The 21,709-nt window shown below is 41.0% G+C and overlaps 1 protein-coding gene and 1 long non-coding RNA gene across 2 annotated transcripts in view; one reads left to right on the plus strand and one right to left on the minus strand.

Moving 5' to 3' along the window:
- The window catches only part of LOC120558632 (voltage-gated potassium channel subunit beta-2-like), a 155,677-nt gene that overhangs the window by 10,100 nt on the left and 123,868 nt on the right, over positions 1-21,709 (plus strand). The window contains exon 2 of the mRNA XM_039799714.1: positions 3,798-4,138. Within this exon, the coding sequence (XP_039655648.1) occupies positions 3,798-4,138 (341 nt within the window). The remainder of the gene's footprint in view (positions 1-3,797; positions 4,139-21,709) is intronic.
- On the minus strand, positions 20,300-20,719 carry LOC120558635. The gene is made up of 3 exons (XR_005639158.1): positions 20,655-20,719; positions 20,495-20,527; positions 20,300-20,364 (listed from the first exon to the last, which is right to left on the minus strand). It is a non-coding gene; the product is annotated as an uncharacterized LOC120558635 (long non-coding RNA).

Below are 21,709 nucleotides of genomic sequence, written 5' to 3' on the forward strand. Positions count from 1 at the left end.
CAGAGAAAAGAGAAAATGTCAAAACATCCTGAGTTGAAGATCTTTAGCAACATCAGATTATCTTTATACCACTAAGGCTGTATTGGTTATTATTTCTGTATTACATTATGTAGTTTATTATTACTATTAAAATTAATTCCAAAAAATATGTTTGCTTTTCACGGGCTCTCATGAAAGGCCACTCCATCCCAAAGTCCAGAGCTGAATTTTCTCCAAGTACATCCCTGCTGTCAAAAGTTCTTGTCTTTCAATTCCACCCTTAACCAACATTGCTACTTCTCCACAAACTATCCTCATGCATGCCACAATTCCACAGATGTCTACCTATGCATGTCAGCAGTATAAATCTTGCTCTCTTTCCTACACAGCATTGTGTGCATAATCATTTTTTCCTCCACACAGACAAAACAGCGAAGCTTCACATACTTCACTCACCCATAAATTATTCAGTGTTTATACTTCAATAATGCAGACAGCAGAGAAGGAGCAGAGACCATAAAACAGCTGTGCTTATGTTACAAGCCACGATGCACATGGCAGTGGGAACAGTTGAGAGGAGTGTTAAGATTAACCTGATGAGTGACCAACCCATTCAGATCAGCAGAGGAACAGTTGGTATTTATCACCGCATGAAAAGTGGGATTTTCGTCAGTAAGCGGCACTGTAGATTTTCGTGGAACTTCAGGTTTACGACTGCACACGGCAATTTACAGGCAACACCGAAAACTGCTGTGAATTGTCGGAAATTGACGTGGGCCTTGCTTGGCAGTTGTCCCCCCAGGTCCTCCCTCCCACTAATTCTAGGGGAGGCTTTAACATGTAAATGAAAATGCTGTGAGCTATACAAATGCAAATCAGGGTAGCAGCAGGGGGAGTTTTACCCCAAGTGACATTTTTCTAAAAGGTATTAACTTAATCTCTTAAAATAGATCTTTTTATTGTAGACTCTTAAATGTTAGCTTGAACTGATTTATTTAATAAAAGCATGCTAGATTAATTACTGTGTATGTCATTAGCAATGACCAATATTATGTAAAAAAGATAATAAAAAAGAAAATAATTTATTTCAACAATTAGTTTTAATCAGGCTTTGCCACAAAGGTAAAATGTGCATTCCATGATTCATTCACAGTCTCCTAGAGCTCAACCACTGTGCATAGTGGCATGACTACAGTGACCTTTCTTTGGTCTTGCTCATCAGTGGCGTAGCACCAGACCCTGGGCCCTATGCATAGGCAGTCCTGATGGGCCCCCATGTTCCTCAACACCCCTCCCCAAAAAAAATAAAATAAATAATAATAATCGGGCCTCTGTACACATGAATCTGTAGGCCTAGCTGTTTTAATTTATCTGGCCATAGTCCTGGATCCTCTGGCAAAAACTGGTGTACACTGCTCTGCCTACTTTCCAGTTCCTCATCTCTCATTTCCACACTGTGCTCAGAGCTCCCTGCTGTCTTCACTCGCATCATCATCCTCAATCAGATGTTCTCTGTCATCTTTCTCTATGAAGGATACATCTGATATTAACCTCTTATCCTAATTGTAACCTAATATAATAAAAAACACTAAGATGTTAGTTAACACCTTTCAGTCAAAATGGCTAAACATGGTTTGCTTTAATTTTGATATAAGCTTCCCTTGTTTCAAATCCAAAAAGAAGGCTGAGGGGTCTGTTGTTCCCTGCTGTGACAGTTTCTGAAACTGAGGGCCATGTGTTTACAATGTTAACATCTGCTTCTACTAAATCGGCATTTAGTAACATAACTATAATGTTGACATGATATGTATCTACCGATGAGCTACCAAGCTACCTATGACACTGATTAGCCTATTATTGCTAATTATAGACATTATAGCCAATTAATTTAAAATTAAACATGTTTTAAATTAGGCTATTATAATGGTGTGTTATATGCAAACAGCATTGCTAGTGTAGTTTATTTATTTAGCCTTTACCTCAGATTACATGTATAACCAAATTATCATTTGAAAGTGTATGTTCTGCTCTTAATATGGGTTGTCTCAGTTTGTTTTTAGCACTAACAGTCACGGAGATATTCAAGCAGTTTAGCACCATGGATTTTGTTTTTTAGTTTGTGCTCACCTTTTTTTTTTCCCTCATTTTGTTTTCTCTCCTTCTCCTGTCTTTCCTTTCTTTTTTGGTAGCATGATTTGGCTTTCTTTGAGAAAGACATTTCTACAGCAGAAGTTTGCGCTCCACCAGACGCTCAACTGAACTAGCTAACGTAAACAAATGGCTGCAGATGGACTAAACCATTTGGCGCATTAGCAAGGGGTGGTTGAGACCTTAGATAGTCTTTTTTGTATACAAAATCTAGTCAGTCAATCAACTAAGTTATTCAGCCAATACACTAACTTTACATTTCATCTGACATGCATTATGAAATTTAATTAGGAAATTAAAATATCCAGGTGAAATAAAATATATTACAGACTTTTCAAGGGCCCTCTCTCCCCTTGGGCCCTGGTAATCAGTATCGGTTTTACCCCCAGTCCGACGCCCCTGTTGCTCATCCAAGATTGTCTGGTGGAATGGAGACAGAGGCACAACTTTACAGTTTTTTTTAAGAGAAGTCTTTCTGCTGACACCAAAACACTGTGCTTCACATAAAGCATATCAGCTTTGTCATTGCATGACAAAGTCCCAACATTTGTCTTCTTAAAATACTGGCAAATTCAGCACTATATTCACATGTCCATGGCATATGAAGCTGTTGGCTCTGCTGAAATGGCCTCATAATCTAGACTTCAATTGTCCTATTGTTATTAAGCTTTCCCAGTATCCCATTAAAACTCACTGTAATTCACCTCCACACCAGTGTGTGCGCTGTTCGCACCCTGCTGGTTAATCTGCTCCTCTTTGTCTTCTCTATCACTCTGCCCCGCCCCCTACCCCCACCTTCACTGCTTTGATTTGAAAAATAGTGGAGGGAGATGAGTCCGAGAGTTAGAGCAAAAGCTTCCAAAGTATGGGAGTATTTCCAAGGGGGTAAGCTTGGCTTCAGAACTCGAGCCATCTATGGCGCCATTTTGTTGCTACCTGGCCATCACCTCCTGTTAGCATTCCGCTGACCGCCATTTTTTTTTTTACGTCACTTGACTGCGAATAACTGTTGTGTGTGCTGTGTGTCTCCTATGCTTTGTACATAGTTTTTTTCTGATTGCGTTTGTGTATAATAAACAGCACATTCCTGGCAAATTATTTTCCTTAGGATAACAATGACATGAATATGCAACACAGCATATATGAAAAAAATAAATATATATATATATATATATATATATATACACACACACACAGTAGGCATATATACATACATATATATATGTATATGTATGTATATATAATTATTGTTGTTATTATTATTATTATTATTATTATTATTATTATTATTATTATTCTAATGGCCCAGGGTGACCAATAGCCTAACCCATGACATACCTGCCAACCAATCAGGAGTGACTTTTCTTGTTTAAAAGTAGTGATTTCATCCAATACTGAGTAAGGAAATTCCAGCCAGGTGCGGTGTTGCTGCTATTCATATGCTAATTAGAGCCATTCGGACCTCCGCGGGAGCTCTCCACATACGTTATGGTTCGTTTCCGACAATATGTGGCACAGACGAACGCAACGTTCACAGTCTGTAAATTGTCATTAACTGCCGAAAATTAGGGAAATTTGGAAATCCCACTTTTCATGCAGCGTATAGTCCTGGCACTATCACACATCTGTTTGATTGTGACTCCAGATTTTGTTTTGTCATCCACTTCTAGATGCCCAAGCCTGGGGGCAGTGGAGGGGTGCCACCTGGGAGTCGAGACAGCAGTGGGATATGTCGAAGCAGCAGCATCAGCAGTGGAAATGGCTTGTCTGGAGGCAAGATACTTTCCCTGTCATCCATGAGTGAGAGTGTGCACAGTGGACTGAGCTGTTTCTTGTCAGAGCAAGCACTGGAGCAGGAAGAAAAGCAGCAGCGCAGTAGCCAGTTAGCAGAGTTTCAGCGCCTGAAAGAGGTTCGCGCAGCTGCTCAGCTAAAAAATCTGGAGGATTTCCTTCGGATAAACCATGTTTCACTCAGGGACAGCATATCTTATTCCACTGGCATGATTTACAGGTAAGATGAGGCCAGAATGCATCTGGTCAACTCGTTATGGAAGTCTCTCTTGTGTGTGTTGGTCCGAGGAGAGAAGCCTGCAAAAAGGGAGGCACCTCCTTGTGGCACAACTAAGCATTGCAATTATAACTCTGTAACAATACAGGGAGGGAGCGAGAGAGAGAAACTTTCTGTAGAATGGAGAGGAGCAGGATCGCTGTGTGACTGGCGCAGAGAAATGCACGTCTGAAGTGAACAGCCAGGCGCCCGATCGGTCACAAATCTACACAGCACTTTGCGGACTGTGTGTCCCTGGCGTTACGTCTTGTTTTCAACTGCTCGTCTAGTATGGAGCTAAATCCAAGCCAAAAGTTTGGATCATTTAAGGAAAAAAAATCTAAACTAAAAGATCAAGTTTTTATCTTGTACAACAATAATTGTAGGAATAGTTTTTTACAGTATGCTGTAAGACAGAACATCAGTGGTCATAAATGATGAGCCAATCAATCAGGTCTGCTCCTATATGTACCTTGGCATTCATGTGGCTGGAATGAGTTGAAAGTGTGTGTTCTCATTTACAGCAGAGATGATTTACATTTGCAGCAGAGATGTTCTCATTTACAGCAGAGATTATACTTTTTAAGCACACTCAGGGTGAATCAAAGGGTTAATGTTATACCAGGCTGTATTACAGAGCATATTCAGGTATGGGATGACAGAAATGTACGGCAATATTTAAAAACATTTGCAACTACAATTTTCCGCCGCGAAAGGCACAAACGACTTTCTGGAGGACATCCACCAGACCAGTGGGCGCTCGTTGGTAGAGATGCACTGATTGCTGATGATCTTTTCTTTACAGTATTTCTGAATTGCTAAAACACTAAAATCCATTTGCAAAACCAAAGTTGCAAGTGTACAAACCACTTTATTGATTGAATCACACAGTTTGCAGAACTTTAAACACTTCTCATGTGGTTAGACACAACTAGCAAATCGGAATCACTCTTTGTGCAAAACTGTAAACACATTGTCATTCATAAAGCACATGTAGCATTGTGGTGCACTTCAACTCAAAATGGCACAACACAGCCCCCAAAAGTGAAACACAAGCAACACACTGTTGTCATCGGTAACACACAAGCACTCAAAATTGAACACACCTGTTTCAAATCAGTAATGTATTGCACCTAATCAGTAATCAGGATATAAAGCCATGTCAAATCCAAATGGCATGTGTGATTTTCACAATGGAGGGCATAGATATATACACTAGATGTCGCCTTGAGGTTCTAAGCATACGTCAAAACCGCCACCATCTTGGAACAGGGGTCCGAAGTTTTCCCGCATTCAGATCAACGCTAAAGATGCCGGACTTTTGTGTTGCTTATTGATGTTTGATAGAGGAAATGAAAAGAACAAACAGCAAGGGATAACACTTAACAGGTGACGTGATGTGTTTTATGATATATATATGCTGCCTTCGACCAGCAATCTGAGCTCCGGCGGCAGTGGGAGGCGGAGAGCTCCGTGGCCGGCCGCAGCGTCTCTTCCCCCGGGCAAAAACACAGCTTCACCTCGCTGCTGCGCCGGTCCCCGCTGATCCAGATCGGACCGGCCAAAGACAGAGTGGTGATCGGGAGGATCTTACACGCAGTCCAGGACGACCTGTATGTCGATATCGGCGGAAAGTTCCACTAAGTTTGCCGGCGGCAGGCGGACGGAGAGAAGCTACAGCGGGGAAACAGAGACCGTCCAGCGGCTGCAGGATCTGGACCTCAGTTCCCGTTAAAATTATATTTAACGCATAAATACAGACAGAAATAAATAGTGGAGGAGTGAGCCTGGACATTTCAGTCTGTTTAAACTTCACTTTGAAGCAGAAACTCTTAGTTCAGAAGGGTGAAGTTTCCATTTGGACTCAGATCTGTGAGCCGATCATAATAAATATTTTTTGTATTACAGTTTTTCTGAATTGCTAAGACACATTTCTTGAAACCTGCTCTCCTTTTCTCTAAACTGTGAACACAAAACCCAATTTTCAAGCTACATTCACAAAACCTCGGACTCCTCTTGCAAAACCAAACATTTGACCCAAAACCATTTTAACTTTAATCAAAATCACTCACTACTGTCAAAAACCACACAAAACCAGCTAATGTGCAAACACAACTTAGCAACCATTACACACTACATAAATATGCAAAACACTGTGGGATAGCGGGAATAATTTTATTCTTGTACTCAGATTTAAACAAAAAGAAATAAAATAAAGCTTTTAAAAAACTGCAGCAGAAAAGAGAAACAAAAGTAATGTAAAGAAAAAAATAAATAAGACATGTTTACAGCATTTATTCTGCCTCAGGATCACGCCTCTCTGCTGGGTGAGGCCACAGGACTTCATCCACGTCACATGCTATGTTCTCCCTTGCAAGGCAACGGGGGAAAGAATCCTTTAGCATGCCGAATCCAGCCCTGGCAAGATTCCACGCTGATGTCGCCACATGCTCCAGTCATTGCTTGAATTAGGTTCTCCTGTGTGTAAGGGTCATACACTTTCCATCTCCATGCCGAGAAAAACTCCTCGATAGGGTTTAAGAAGGGAGAGTATGGTGGAAGAAAAACATTAATAAAATGCTGCTCATTTTGAAACCAGTCGCGTATTCTCGGACCACGGTGAAAGCTCACATTGTCCCAAATGACAACATACATGGGACGCTCCGCCTGCTCGCGCTCCCTCTGCTCGAGCAGAGCACCCCGTAGACCATCCTGTTGTATGACCCAACAGTAACATGACTGTTGAGAACCCCATAGCTGCTGATGGCAGCACAGATGGTTACATTTCCAAAACGCTGGCCAGGCAGTTCAATAATGGCACGTTGACCTATCACGTTGCGACCTCTTCTTCTCCTTTTGGCTAGATTGAATCCAGCTTCATCCATGAAAATGTATTCATGAGGCATAGCCATTGAGTCAAGCTCAAAGATTCTCTGTACACAGTGAAAACTACATTTAGTTCCATAAATGACACAGTAAGATGTATACATGTGCTGCTTCCCAAACTACACAGTACTTTCTAGTACTGAGTTTACTTACTTGCACATATTGACATCGTAGCTCTTTCACTCTCTCGCTGTTTCGCTCAAATGGTACCCGATAAACTTGTTTCATCCTTATCTTGTTGCGGTGCAGGAGACGATCAATTGTTGACAGACACACTATTTATTCCCTCGAAATCTACGTTGTCTTCTACAATCCGCTGCTGTATTTCATGCAGTCGAATTGCATTGTTCTGACGGACCATATCCACAATAAGTGTCTCCTGGTGTTGTGAGAACATGCGTGTCCTTCCACCCTCATGAGGCCGTCTTTCAATTCTGTAAAAAGAACCCCATTTAGTTAGAAGTATACACATACACACACATTTTATTCAGTAAATGTTTTAAAAACACAGTACCATGGAAAAGTTATGTCTCATTGTCCCCTTTCTGAGACAAGTATACTTTACCTGTTTTCTTCTCTGAAGGTCAGATTGGATTATAGAAGCCACTGAGAACCTGCTTAGGTTTGGTTGCACTTGTTGCCCTGCCTCCCTCATAGTCATGCCATGCACCAGAACATGATCTATGACAGTTGCTCGAATGTCATTTGAAATTATTGATCGATTGCTTGGTCTTTGTCCTCGCCCACCACCTCTGACACAGACTCCTCTTCCTCTTCTTCCTCTTCTTCCACCTCTTCCTCTGTTCTGCTCCATTGTTGGATCAACTCATGCCATTTGCATTTGACTAGGCTTAAATAGTGTTTTTTAATTGTGTGCACTGATTGGACACATGTGTTTTCAATTTTGAGTGGTAGTGTGTAAAGGATGAGAACAGTGTGTTAGTTGTGTTTAACTTCTGTAGCCTGTGTGCACCATTCTGGGTACAAGTGTATGACACTGCAAAGTTGTGTTCTGTGTTTGAGAATGTGTTTAGAGTTTTGGTAAATGGGCGATTCAGATTCGCAAATTGTGTCCTAAACAGATGAATAGTGTTTGAGATTTTGACAACAGTGTGATTGATTTGATAAAAGAGTTTAGTTTAGTTTTTACAATGGGATTTAGTGTTTTAGCAATTCAGAAAAACTGTAACACATTAATTAGTCTCTTTGTTTTGTAGTCGATAGTTCATCTTAAGTTTGCTTAAGTGGAAGCAGTATCAAGTGGAAGAATGGGACTATAAACCTAGGCTTACAGGCACTAGGCATTACATTTTGAACAAAGTAGATTATATTAATATCAAAAGCTTAATTTTTCTCTGGACTCGATCATAAATACATGTCTGACCTTTGGAACGAACCACAAAAACTAGAAAATCGCATTCATGACGATTTATGGTGATTTTATTTCCGTTAGACCTTTGCCTACATTGACGCTGATGCATTAAAGAGGAGTGAATCCCCTGTTCCAAGATGGCGGCTCTGATGACGCATTCGTTCCAATGAACTGCCGTAGTCAAGGCGACATCTAGTGTATATATCTATGAATGGAGGGCAGGAGAGAAGGAGGAAGTGGAAGTGGAAGAGGACGAGGAGGAGGAGGAGGAAGAAGAGACGGAGGAGGAGGAAGAAGAACAAGAGCCATCATTTACAATGTAATTAGAGCAACAATCATAGACCATGTTCTGGTTCATGGAATGAGTATGAGGGAAGCAGGACTATGTGTTCAACCAAATATAAGCAGGTTTTCTGTGGCCTCCATTGTCAGGACATTCAGAGAAGAGAACAGGTAAGTGGACTATCATTTGTGGCCCCTCTTACAGTACAGTATGTACAATCATGGAACATCTCAGTAAATTACTGTAACATCTCTAAAAATTGGCCCTTTTCTTGCAGTGATATACTTGTATAATAGTATTTTATGTATTGTACATATTTGGTAATATTTCAATGCATTAGGCCTGTCTGTACAATTCTAACAAGAGGTTTTATTTGCTAGAATTGAAAGACTGCCACATGCCGGTGGAAGGAGAGGTATGTTCTCACAACAGCAGGAGACCATTATTGTCAATATGGTCCTTCAAAATAATCTCATTCGTCTGCGTGAAATACAACAGCGATTTGAGGAAGAAAACGTGAATTTTGAAGGAATCAACAGTGCGAGTCTCTCCACAATTGACCGTGTCCTGAAACGCAACCTGATAAGTCTCAAACAAGCCTACAGAGTACCATTTGAGAGAAATTCTGAAAGGGTAAAAGAGCAGCCCGGTCTCATGGAAGTTCGTGTAAATGTACACGTTATTCTTAATCTATTGATACGTGTTCACGGAGACGTTTTTCTCGTTTTTTACGTGGTGGACAACACGAAATTGTGAACCAATGTATTTCAATGGGAAGCATATAAAGCCGAAAATCCACGTAGGGAGGTTGGTCGGGGTGGTGGATGGGCCAAACAACACAGGACTTTCACGCCGGAGACCGGGGATCGCGCCCCGCGTGTGGCAGTACCTTTGTCCCGCGTGTTGCAGTTCCTTTGTCGGCGTTTCCCGCGTGTGACGGTTCCTTACCCCGTTTTTTTTTTCCCTAACCCCAACCGTCTCGTTATTGTGGCGTTTCATTTCCCGTGTCCTGCGAGTGGCGGCCGCAGTGGCGCGCCGTACGTTGTTTTGGCCGGGCGTGTGGCGCCTCATTTCCGCCATCGCGAAGCGGCCCGTTGCCGTTGTTTTGGCCGGCGCGGTCGCTTTCCTTTCCGATCGCGAAAGTGGCGGCCCGTGCCGTTGTTTTGGCCCGACCTTTTCGGCCGCCTGCCGCGCTCCTTTCCCGGCGCCCCGGCTACGGAGCTTTACTCGCGCCTCCGGCGCCCTTTCCCCCAAGAAAATAACGTAACAGTTACACGTAAAAAACGAGAAAAACGTCTCCGTGAACACGTATCAATAGATTAAGAATAACGTGTACATTTACACGAACTGCCGTGAGACTGGGTTGAAAAGAGCTACGATATCAATATGTACAAGTAAGTAATCATGTCCAGAGATTATACAGCACTATTGAGTTACTGTACATCTTTACTGTGTTGAATGTAATGCAGCACATGTATACAGAGGCATGAAGCCTGGAATGCTATGTCATTTACGTTACTTCAAAAATTTATTTTTGTTCATTTCTATAGAGAATGTTTCAACTGGATTCCATGGAGAGGCCTCATGAGTGCATCTTCTTGGATGAAGCTGGCTTCAATCTCACCAAGAGGAGAAGGAGAGGCCGCAACATTATTGGTCAACGTGCCATTGTAGAGTTGCCAGGAAAGCGTGGTGGCAACGTGACCATATGTGCTGCCATCAGCAGCTACGGGGTTATTCACCGCCATGTAACTGTAGGGCCTTACAACACTGCCCATCTTATAACGTTTCTGTATGCTCTACAGAAAGCACTACTGAGACGTGAACAGAGAGGTGATGAGCAGGCAGAGCATCCATGTAATCTGGGACAATGTGAACTTTCACCGTGGTCCTAGAATTCGTTAGTGGTTTGAAAATAACCCACGTTTTATAAATGCCTCCCACCATACTCGCCCTTCCTTACAGTTTTTCACGATCGCTATGACACTTTTTTCAATACTTTTAACAACCTTCCTAAACTCTTAACACAGTTAGCACATCTGTCTTGTAGTCTATACAATTAACACATTTCTTGTTGCTTTGACACAAAATGCATACAGTTAACACACATTTTAAATGCTTGAACTTCTTTTACACACAAACTCCACCAAAACCAAAACAATGGATCTTTACTGCCAAATTTACAAATTCTTTCACACTGTATGTCAGAACAGATAACATCATGTTCTAAACCTAACTTATAGGCTCAAGTCAAAGTGAACAGCTGATCATATTGTAAATTGAAACACAAATATATCCCCTGCATTTTATACATGCATTTATTGAGAAACAGCTGATTGAAGTTCTGCAAATAGATCAATCACAGCTGATTCCCTTCTAGGAAACACACTCAGATGTTGAGGTTCTTCCAATCACATGATCATATGGTAGGACAGTAAAAGAGGACCTATTTGAACAATATACTGTAGATGAACACAGAAAATAAGAAAAATGCCTTCACGAGGGAGAGGAAGAGGCGTACCAGGACAATTTTGTCTCTGTCTCCTTTATTTCATAAACCGTACATTCTATAAAGCTACTCTGAGATGGGTCAATCATTTTTTGTATTGAATCTCTGCAGCAAAAGAAACAAATTGGTGGCTGGGTTAGTTCAGTGGGTAGAGCAGGCGCACATATACTTGGAGGATTGTGCCTCGACGCAGAGGTTCAGGGTTCAAATCCGACTTGTGACGATTTCCTGCATGTCTTCCCCCTCTCTCTCCCCTTTCTCACCTAGCTGTCCTGTCAAATAAAGTGGAAAAGCCCCCAAAAAAATCTAAAATGTAGAGAGGCTTCAACAGAAACTGCATCAATACAATCACTATTGTCTGTCGTATAAGGGCAGACCTGACTGACCCATATAAAATAATGCAGTTTCTGTAATTAATTTTGTATGACATTGTGCTATGATTGACTAAATGTTCCTGTTGGGACAGAACATGTGTTAGTGTTTTGGAAGAATTATTTTATTTTGAGACATGATTGCATTGTTTTGGTAAACACAAGTGTATTGTGTAAGTGAATTATTTTATTTTGAAAATCAGTGTTGGAGTGTTTAGCTTACAATGTGTGATTTTGAGCATGAAATTAACTGTTTTGCCAATCGTGTGTTGTAGGTGTGTTGGTGCGTTAAGAGTTTAGGAAAGTTGTTAAAAGTATTGAAAAAATTGTCATAGTGATCGTGAAAAACTAATCCCATTGAAGAACTTTTTTCTGCATGGAGGTGGAAGGTCTATGACAGAAATCCACATGCACAGGAAAATCTCATTCAGTCAATGGATGCAGCATGTGACAATATTGGAGTGGAAGTGATTCAAGGTTGGATTAGGCATGCTAAAGGATTCTTTCCCCGTTGTTTAGCAAGGGACAGGATTGCCTGTGATGTTGATGAGGTCCTGTGGCCTGACCATGCCCAGAGGCATGATGCTGAGGCAGAATGACTCCAAGACATCGATCTGCTGCATATTTTGTTTGTGACTATATTTATATGTGTGCAGGATTGTGCAAGTACTTCATAATAAATATAATTTTTCCCCTGCTCTGCCCTGAGTGCAGGGTTTTGCATTTATCTCTGTAGTGTGTAATGACTGCTGTGTAGTGTTTATGCATTAGCTGGATGTGTGTGTTATCTGGAAACAGTGTTTGTTTTGGGTAGAGATAACATAGTTGTGAAGCAATTGTTTGATATAGCAAGACATGTCAAAGGTTTTGACAGTGTAGCTTAAGTTTGGTGATTTGTGTTTAAGGTTTTGAGTAAGCGAGAGAAACATTCAAAAAATGTGTTGTAGCAATTCAGAAATACTGTAATAGAAAATGTTTTGAATAAATAATCGATCACTATAAAACAGAACTATATAAATGACTCCTGGTGTGGGACATTCACACACATCTAAAGTGCAATGTTCTTTTCACATCCAATATCACACTAATATATATAAATAACAAATAAAAATAAAATAAATATAGCCTTGCAGTATAAAGATATTTCTCAAAACACACACGCAGGCCTGTTTAAACGTCAACAGTAACGTTACCTGAAAACATAAATGTCACACCAATGATTTAACATCACTGCTCATTTTACACACAGTTTAGCAACAAAACTAAACACTGAGGGAAGATTACTACGTTTTTTAATGTTAGTTTGGAGAGGTATGCATCCCCACTAACCTGGAAAGCGTTTTAAACAGTAACGTTACAGTTTTTTCCAACTGCTTACACACGTTTTCAAAACTATGTCTCCTTTTTTCAAAACTCTACACACAATTCCTAAAACTGCACACACATAATGCAAAATGCCTCATATCTCCTTCAAAATGAAACACTGCATTCAAAATACCATAAACACATCTCAAAATGAAGCATTTGCATCTCTTTCTGCTCTCAACGAAGGCGGTCGCTTTCTCCCTCTCCCTCCCAGGCCTACCCTGCTTGCTATCTTGTCTCGTGCTGTCTGCTGTTTCTTGTACTTTTAGAGTCTCTCTCTCTGCACTGCTCCTAAACTACGAATTATGGATTTGATTAACTGGTCTCTCGGCGCAATTGACACCATATTCTCGACGAGAAGCTCGGGTTCGGGGGAACCTGACTGCCCTGCCGGAACGTTCGCAGCTGGCTACACGATGGACGTGTGGGAGAGGTGGCGGGTCGTGTGTCTGGCGGTTCTTTCCGTGGAGGACATTGAAGATATCTACCTATTCGGAACCATGATAACAGGTCTTTTGCTGATTGGCTCAGGCATTGCCCTGGTTTATCGAGAAATTAAAGTGAAGACGGGAACAGAGCAAATTACCAGGCTGCCCGTCATGGTTGAAGCTGTGGGCAGAGCTGTCGGAACTCAAATTGTGACTCTGAACTCCATGAGCCACAAATTGGATACTGTGATTATCATGGGCCCAAAATTGGATACCATCTTGGAGAGACAGTCAGCTCTGGACAAGCTGGACAACATCTTGGGGAAACTCACAGTTTTGGCAAGGAAATTTGATCGTTACGGAGACCAGAGGGGACATTTCAGAGAAGTCGGGAGTGACTAACTGCCGGCTCCTCGCCCCAAGACAAAACAAATTCCAACCTTATCTTTTCGGCTCCTGAACCAGCGCTGGCCTTGGCCAAGGCCGGTGTTGAATACTCACTCCCCCTGGAGCACTACAGCGAGGCACACTCTTCATTTCCCCACCCGACTCCCACTGACACCTGTTGATTGTTGACTCGTACTGGGTCCTGTTTCAGGGCTGACTCCATGGCAACCGGCTGTGTATCGCAATGACAATCGTGCGGACTGAGTAAACCAGATTACGGGGGCCAGACGTAGCTTGACTTAACAGGCCTACACATACACGAACTTTGACATACATACAGATTTGCAACCACACCCCAGCCCCCTATCCAGCGCCTTCACCGCTTCTTCCCCCAGTCAGGCGGGCAGGTCTGGGGCCAGCGCCTTTGTTTGGCTGCAGGACCAGATGTCTGTTTGCCTGTCCTGGACTACCTCTACTCCATCACCCCCATCCCGATACCCAACATCCCACCCCCACTGCGTGTCATGTTATATTGTTATGTTGTGTTATGTGCAGCAGTGCAAATGTACTGTTATGTGGTGTGCAGCAGTGCAAATGTATTGCTTGTGTGCTTATGTGCTGAGGTGTTTTTTCCTGTTCCCACACTGTTCTTATCTTTATGAGGATAGTCTGAGAGCGGCTTTTTTATTTCCCTCTCTCCCAATGTCATGCTGTATCTGTTGCGAGAGTTAGGAGAGAGTTGAGATGGCGCCGCATATGGTGACTCGGTGTGTTTGTGCATGTTGCTTTAATGTTTTACTGTGATTTGCACTTACGATACCAAGACACATCCCTCGTGTGTGTAAACATACTTGGCAATAAAGCTTTTCTGATTCTGATTCTGATTCTGAAATGGAAAACACTTTTTTCATAATAGTAAATGTTTGGATATACCATGTACACACTGTGTGTGCCCTGGTAAATAAGTGTAGCATTTTGATTGGCTGTGTTTAGAAACGGATAGCAAGTCACTTCTTGTTAGATTTTTGTGTCTTAGGTAGAGAATTGTGTTTAATGTTTTGAAAAAAGTGTTTTATGCAATTGAAAGCTGAGTGAAAGGCTGAGAAATAGTTTATGGTTTTGGAGATTTGCTGTGTAGTTTTGCACTTTGAGTGAGAGGTTTCAAAAATTGTGTGACATGAAAAGATTTTGTGTGTAAGCAGTTGGAAAAAACTAATACAGCGTGTCGGAGGAATACAGCGTCTCTCTTTTCTTTTCTTTTTTTGCAGCGGGGTGGCAGAGGGACCGCAGCGTTCGCTAACGTTTCAGTTGTTCAACCTCAGAGGGGAGAGAGAGAGCAGCTGACCGTTCGCCTGAGATCAGTAGAGAAGACGGCTCTGCAGAGCCGTAATTAGGGAAGAGCAAGGGCGAAAGTACCATTTTTCAGAAAAACATATTTTTAAAAGATATTGTTTTAGACAGAGATATATTTTTGCTGTGGTCAATAACTCACAAGTGTGGTCTATCAATACCAGGTGGTATTTTGTACAAATGTCGAATGACTTCAGTATAATTTCACTTTGAACATAAGTTGCACATTGTTACTTTCGACCCCATCAGTAGGGACGAAAGTAACACACAGGTGGGTCAAAAGTAACACAACAATACAAGCTAGATTTTTTTTGTTACTCTTGTTTTCATTAAATATATCTGACTATAACTTTGTTAATATGTAACTGCAAACATATTTTGTCCTTTATCTTTGCAAAAAAAAAAATATTAAATTACATTTTCATTTAAAATTTCAGTTTCATCAAATGTTTCAAATATAAGACAGTAAAAACTTGATTTGTTTAGAATATTTTTTTATTGGCAATGTCAATCCATTTTATAAAACATTCAACAGTATGAACAATATGAAAATTAAACTAAATTAGCATAAACTCTCAAAATAATCTATCAGTAGTCATGTTTTTATGTGTAAATTCAAAATGTGCATAAAAACATCTGGATGGAAACACAAAAAATTCAGAGGTGGAGGTGGAAAAGCTAAGGTATGGCTAACCTAAATGTGAGGGATAAAATGTGAGGGTGACCTACCGAAATCAGCTGTTCCTCAATGTTCCTACAGTGAAACCTAGAAACAAAAACAGCAAAGGAATGCCACCATAACTTTGATGGAAACCTGACTTATGTAAACAAACATTAAAAAGGCATTAGCCTACTCATTATATATATTAGATATAATGTTCTGCACCCTCAGTGCATGCCTCATGTGACCAGAGCTGGCAAAAGAGACACTGAACCCACACTTCCCCAGGCAAGGATGAGCTGAATGTTTCGTCACACACAAGACATTCCTCATCCTTTTCCGAGGAAACTGTGGATGCAGTGTTTTCGACCGTGAGGAACCTTTTCTTTGGAGCAGGCGGCTTCTTCTGGGGCTTCTTCTTCTGGATCCTCTTCTGTTGCTCCTCCTCCAGAGCTGCCCTCACCGGAGAGTCAGTGAGGATCGCTGTTGACCTGCAACATTCAAAGTGACAACATTTTTTGTCAACATTTGTATAAATTTACAGGCAGTTATTGCTCATCCTCTGTCCACATGATAGCATAAATAAATTACTCAGGAAAAAGCAAAAACCAAACGCTACTCACCTCCTTTTGCCTCTCCGTTTTGTGTCCTTTCTCGGACCAGCCTTGGGGAAGGGACGTACAGCTTCTGGAATGAACAGACATGGACTTCCCCTTTCTTCAGGAGGGACAGCTTAATCAGCAAACACAGAAACAATAATATTAATATCAAGCGCACAATTCTATTTTAGTAATTATTTTACTAAAATCCTTCAGGACTAACCAAGTTCCATCTTAATTTATCTTACCTGAACTGACAGCTGGGTGGTCAGGGATGGTATCCCTGGTTGAACCAGCAAGATACTCTGGCAGCCGTCCTCCCTCAAATAGGCTCTGGCTGTATGGGTCTGTGTTAGAATGTGGTGTGGGAGCACATGGTAGGCCTACACATGGAACTGGGCGGTCAGTGACATATGCAGGTGAAAAGTCTTGCTCCTAAAAAATATCTGGGTTGAAAGGACAGATGGCAGTGCACACAAAGTCAGATGTGATGTTGCTGGGTGTAGCTGCACGTGGCAGAGCTGTGGCCACTAGGATTGGGATGTCGTATATGGTCAACGTTTTTCCAGGGTGTGTTCTCATCCAGTGATCTGCTGCTGCGTTAACATATCGCTTTAGTGGACCGAACACACTCCTGTCGAGTGGCTGGAGACGATGTGAGCAGTGGGGTGGGAAAGATAGGAGGACTATGCCGTTTGACCGACAAAAGTCAATTGCTGCCACAGAAAGGTGTGACCAGTGATTGTCAAGGAGGAGCAGCACCTTCGACTCCAGGTTCACACGGGTGTGTCTGGCAAAGTGCTGAAGAAAGCCAAGAAAGTCAACATCATGCATCCAACCTGAACTATTAGCAGAACCAGTAGAGCCGATGGGACCATTCCTCACAAAGTGGTCCTGGAACTTCTTCCTGGGAAAGATGAAATACGGGGGAATGCAACTGCCTTGTGCATTAACAGCAAGGGCAATGGTGACCAATGTCCCCCTTTCCCCAGAGGTCACTGCACCGACCTGGCGCTTCCCCTTGGTGGCGATAATTTTACCTGGCTCCTGGACCGTTGTGGTACCTGAAATTTAATTATAAACATTGATGAGCTTTCATGAACATTTGTAAGTGTTTATATACCTAGATGTGAGTGTATTGTTAGTGTTTGTATATAGTTACATTATATTTACATTGTTTTATTATCTCTATATCTGCATTAATATATATTTTTTGTTTATTTGTTTGTTTTTATTATAGCTAGGTGTGTGTGTGTGTGTGTGTGTGTGTGTGTGTGTGGCGCGTATAGGGTTTTTATATAATTACATATTTATTCACCTCAGTTTTACAACCTGTATATATTTATCTGTATAGGCTACAGTATGTATTTATTATCATGGTCTGTTTATTAAATTTTATATAACAAAAGATTTGTCCCATGTATTTTAAACCACTTAATCATTGTAACTTTTTTTAGTTTTAATGAATTGTAAACTTTACCTGTTTCATCCACATTCCAAATGTCCTTTGCTTCAAAAAGGTAGCGGGCAAGAACTGAATTCAAGTTGTTAAAAAAAGAGGACACATTTGTTCTGTTGAAGCTAGTGGAACGGGACATGCTGGTGGCTTGGGGTCTACGAATAGATAAGGTGTTGTTCCTTTCAAGGAAGGAGGTGAGCCAGTCCTTTCCTGCCATCTTGGTGGCATCCCATCCACTCGGATATTTGCACCCATATCTTCTGCCCAACTCGTATGCAAATCTGCGCACCTAAAACAGTTTAAAAAAAAATTTAGAGGGACATTTTTTTATGACATAATTAAGATAAAATAAGACTTTACTGATCCTGCACTAGGGATTTTTACATGTTGCAGCAGCTTTGCAGACAGTGGAAAAATCAAATGTAATGTCAATAAAAATAAAAATTAGAATAAAAATGAAAAATCTATTTAAAGAATATACAAATCTCACATTTTGATAAGCATTTAAACTGATTATAGTAAGAGCAGTGTGTAAGTGAGCTGCATTTTGAATGTTTTTACTGTAATGTTACTACACTAACCTCCTTAGGAGACAGGCCAAAATAAATATCAGCTGCCCTCTTAATATAAGCCTCCAGCTTCCTCTCTTGGTCCACAGAGAAGACTTTGGTGTGTGACCTGTACCCTGGTGGTCTAGTCTTCTCCCTGCTGTTCTCTGCCCTCCTCCTGCAGTATCGGAGCAAAGTGACATGGCATATGCCATGCGACTTTGCAGCTGCCCTAAGACTAATGTGTCTTACAGATATGTCCAGAAACGCCCTCTCGCTGAATCAGACCTCTGTCTGTCTTTCTGACCCTCACTCTTGGCATATTCTGTTGGTATAATATGACATAAACATGTTTTAATAAACTCTGCAACACAGAGAAAATCACCTCATTAGCAGCGACTGGAACTCCTGACATTTAAACCCGAATTACTTGTATACTGAAAAAGGGTTAACCCTAACCCTGATGTTCCCTGAAGGTTAGGTTTGGTTAGGTTTTGGTTGTGTTTTGGTTATAATGGAAAGTTGGTTGAACGTTCGTTTTTGGTTACATCGAACGTTCTCCAAACGCTGCAACCTTTAGAGAACGTTCCCCTAACGTTCCCCTAACGTTGCCACCATTAGAGAACGTTCCCATAACGCTGCAACCTTTAGAGAACGTTCCCCTAACGTGGTAACCTTTATGGAACGTTCCCCTAACGTTGCAACCTTCAGGGAACGTTCCCCTAACGTTCTTTTTTACATTCCCCTTAACCTTTAACAAACTTAAACAACAATTATACTAATTGTATTATTACTTTAAACCGTCTGCATGAGCAGGAATGAATTATTATATATTAGCAGGAATGAATGAACAGGCAAACGGGATTTAAATGGGATTTAAAACTTTAATTTACAATATACAAAGAAGAATAAACAAAATACAAAATAGATAAGGATGTAGATTGCAAATGTATTGTGCAAGATGCATATTGGAATGATAATGTATGTAATGTGTAGGTGAATGGCCAAAATGGGGATGACCCCACCTATCAGCAGTTCAGGAGAGTGATGGCAGTGGGAAAAAAACTGTTCTTGTGTCTGGTTGTTTTTGTCTGCAGGGATCCGTAGTGCCCGCCAGAGGGGAGCAGGCAGGAGGATGGCAGCAGTGTAGAAGATGGCCAACAGCTCTTGCTTCCGCAAAAACAAAAACAAAATAGAGCTCCATGGTTTTGAAGGCTCAGTCCTTCTCAGCTGACCTAAAAAGAAAGAAACAAAAGTTTGATATGTCATACTAAGAATAAACATATTAACAAAAGCAAGACAAATTGCCTGACTAACAACCCTGTTTTTATTCTGATCACAAATATTGATAGTTTTTGATTGTTATGATTATTATTAACATCACAGAAGAATTTCAATTTACCGTCAGTGTGGGGCAAACTTCAGCCCTTGCCCAATGAAGTCCTCCGCGTCTGCTGCAGTCAGCGCTGGGAAGTTTTTCTGGGAGACCGCTAGAGTAGAAGTCAAAATGAAGCAACGTTACAAGTCAAATTAAAACCTTTTATTAGCCAAGCTAAGCATAATACTGATGTGAACAATAAAATAACACCTGCCTGTTATAACCCTGCAGATAGTCAGGTCCTGGAAGGCCTTCTTTCCTTTTCTGCCCCGCAGGATATACAGTTTTAGAACATCATTGGTTGCGACTCGCGGTAGCATGCGACGGATGGCAGTACCTCCGGTCGAACCTCCGGGCTTGTCAGGAAAAGTTGCTGTAAAACGTATAGAAACACAAATTATACACGTGGAACAAAGTGGAGATCTTGTACAATCTCATTTTGTAAGAGAAGTCAGTTCTGTTATAATTTAAGTTATGCAAAAGCCACTGTAACTTCAACTGGGTCCCAAGATGAAGTGGCAGGCCGAGCTTGCGTTACAATAGACCAATCCAGCTCTGGGCAACCAGCTGGTTTCCTGTGTGGTGTTGACTCATCTAAAAAGAAAGTAGATATGAATATTGGTCAGTTAATTTATGGTAGGTTTCTTGCAGTCGCCATTGCAAAACATGAACCTACTCTGTTACATTAGACAATCGCCAAAAAAAATAAAAAATAAAAACTTACATGCAGGTGGTGGAGGCAGTGATGTCTACTGACCTGAAAAAGGCAGGAAGAGACAAACAAATCAGAACAGTCACATGATAAGCACCAGGTTGAGTGTTAGTAGTTCCATCGTAGGAATAGGACTCTGGTTTCTTAAATGCATGTATAAATGTTAACTTACGGACAGGGCTTCTAGACGCACACTCCGTCCTGGAATGCTTTCTTGCTTGTGCACCGGAGTCATCTGAAATAAAAGACCATACAATTTGTACGGATGGCAAAAAGAATATTTGAATGTATACAGTGTAAACATAAACATTACAACATAAACATTGTATGTGACAGCATTTCTCAGGACTTTGCATTGTATACCAAAGACTTTCTAATGGGGAGACACAGCATCCATAGAAATGCATGGGGTTAGTTTGTAAAGCCAGTATGGCAGCTGTGTAGCCTACACATATTCCGTCTCTTCCTGTATGCTTCCCCATTCACTTAAATAGGAAAACAGCTTACCGATAACTGCCCAAAGTACGTTGCAAGGTGACCGCCGAGTGACTTGCCTAAAATGACTGATTGTACTGGCTATCATGTATGTACTGTACACTAAAACTAACTAAAAGAACTGGTATGTCTTATTTGTAACAATAACGCAAGCAAGTTAACACGATGACACAAAACATACAATGCGGCATACACGTCGTGCACAGCAGCAAACAAAGACTCAAACAAAGCGCAATATATATGCAAAGCGCAATATATATGCAGTCCATTTAAAGCGTAACTCTCGCCAAAACCTAGGATCTTTTTGTGAATGTACTTTTCGTTTAAAAGCATAATTAGGACGGAAACGCCACTTTTAAGATTGATCGTATTGTCGTTTTCGGGTCAAATGGCCTTTTGAATGGGAGAACTAGGGGCTACTTTTATCGCATCAAAATCACTATATGTAAAACACTAGGGATTTTTACATGTTGCAGCAGCTTTGCAGACAGTGGAAAAATCAAATGTAATGTCAATAAAAATAAAAATTTGAATAAAAATGAAAAATCTATTTAAAGAATATACAAATCTCACATTTTGATAAGCATTTAAACTGATTATAGTAAGAGCAGTGTGTAAGTGAGCTGCATTTTGAATGTTTTTACTGTAATGTTACTACACTAACCTCCTTAGGAGACAGGCCAAAATAAATATCAGCTGCCCTCTTAATATAAGCCTCCAGCTTCCTCTCTT

This window comes from Perca fluviatilis, chromosome 5 (genome assembly GCF_010015445.1).
Source record: "Perca fluviatilis chromosome 5, GENO_Pfluv_1.0, whole genome shotgun sequence".
Lineage (NCBI taxonomy): Eukaryota > Metazoa > Chordata > Actinopteri > Perciformes > Percidae > Perca > Perca fluviatilis.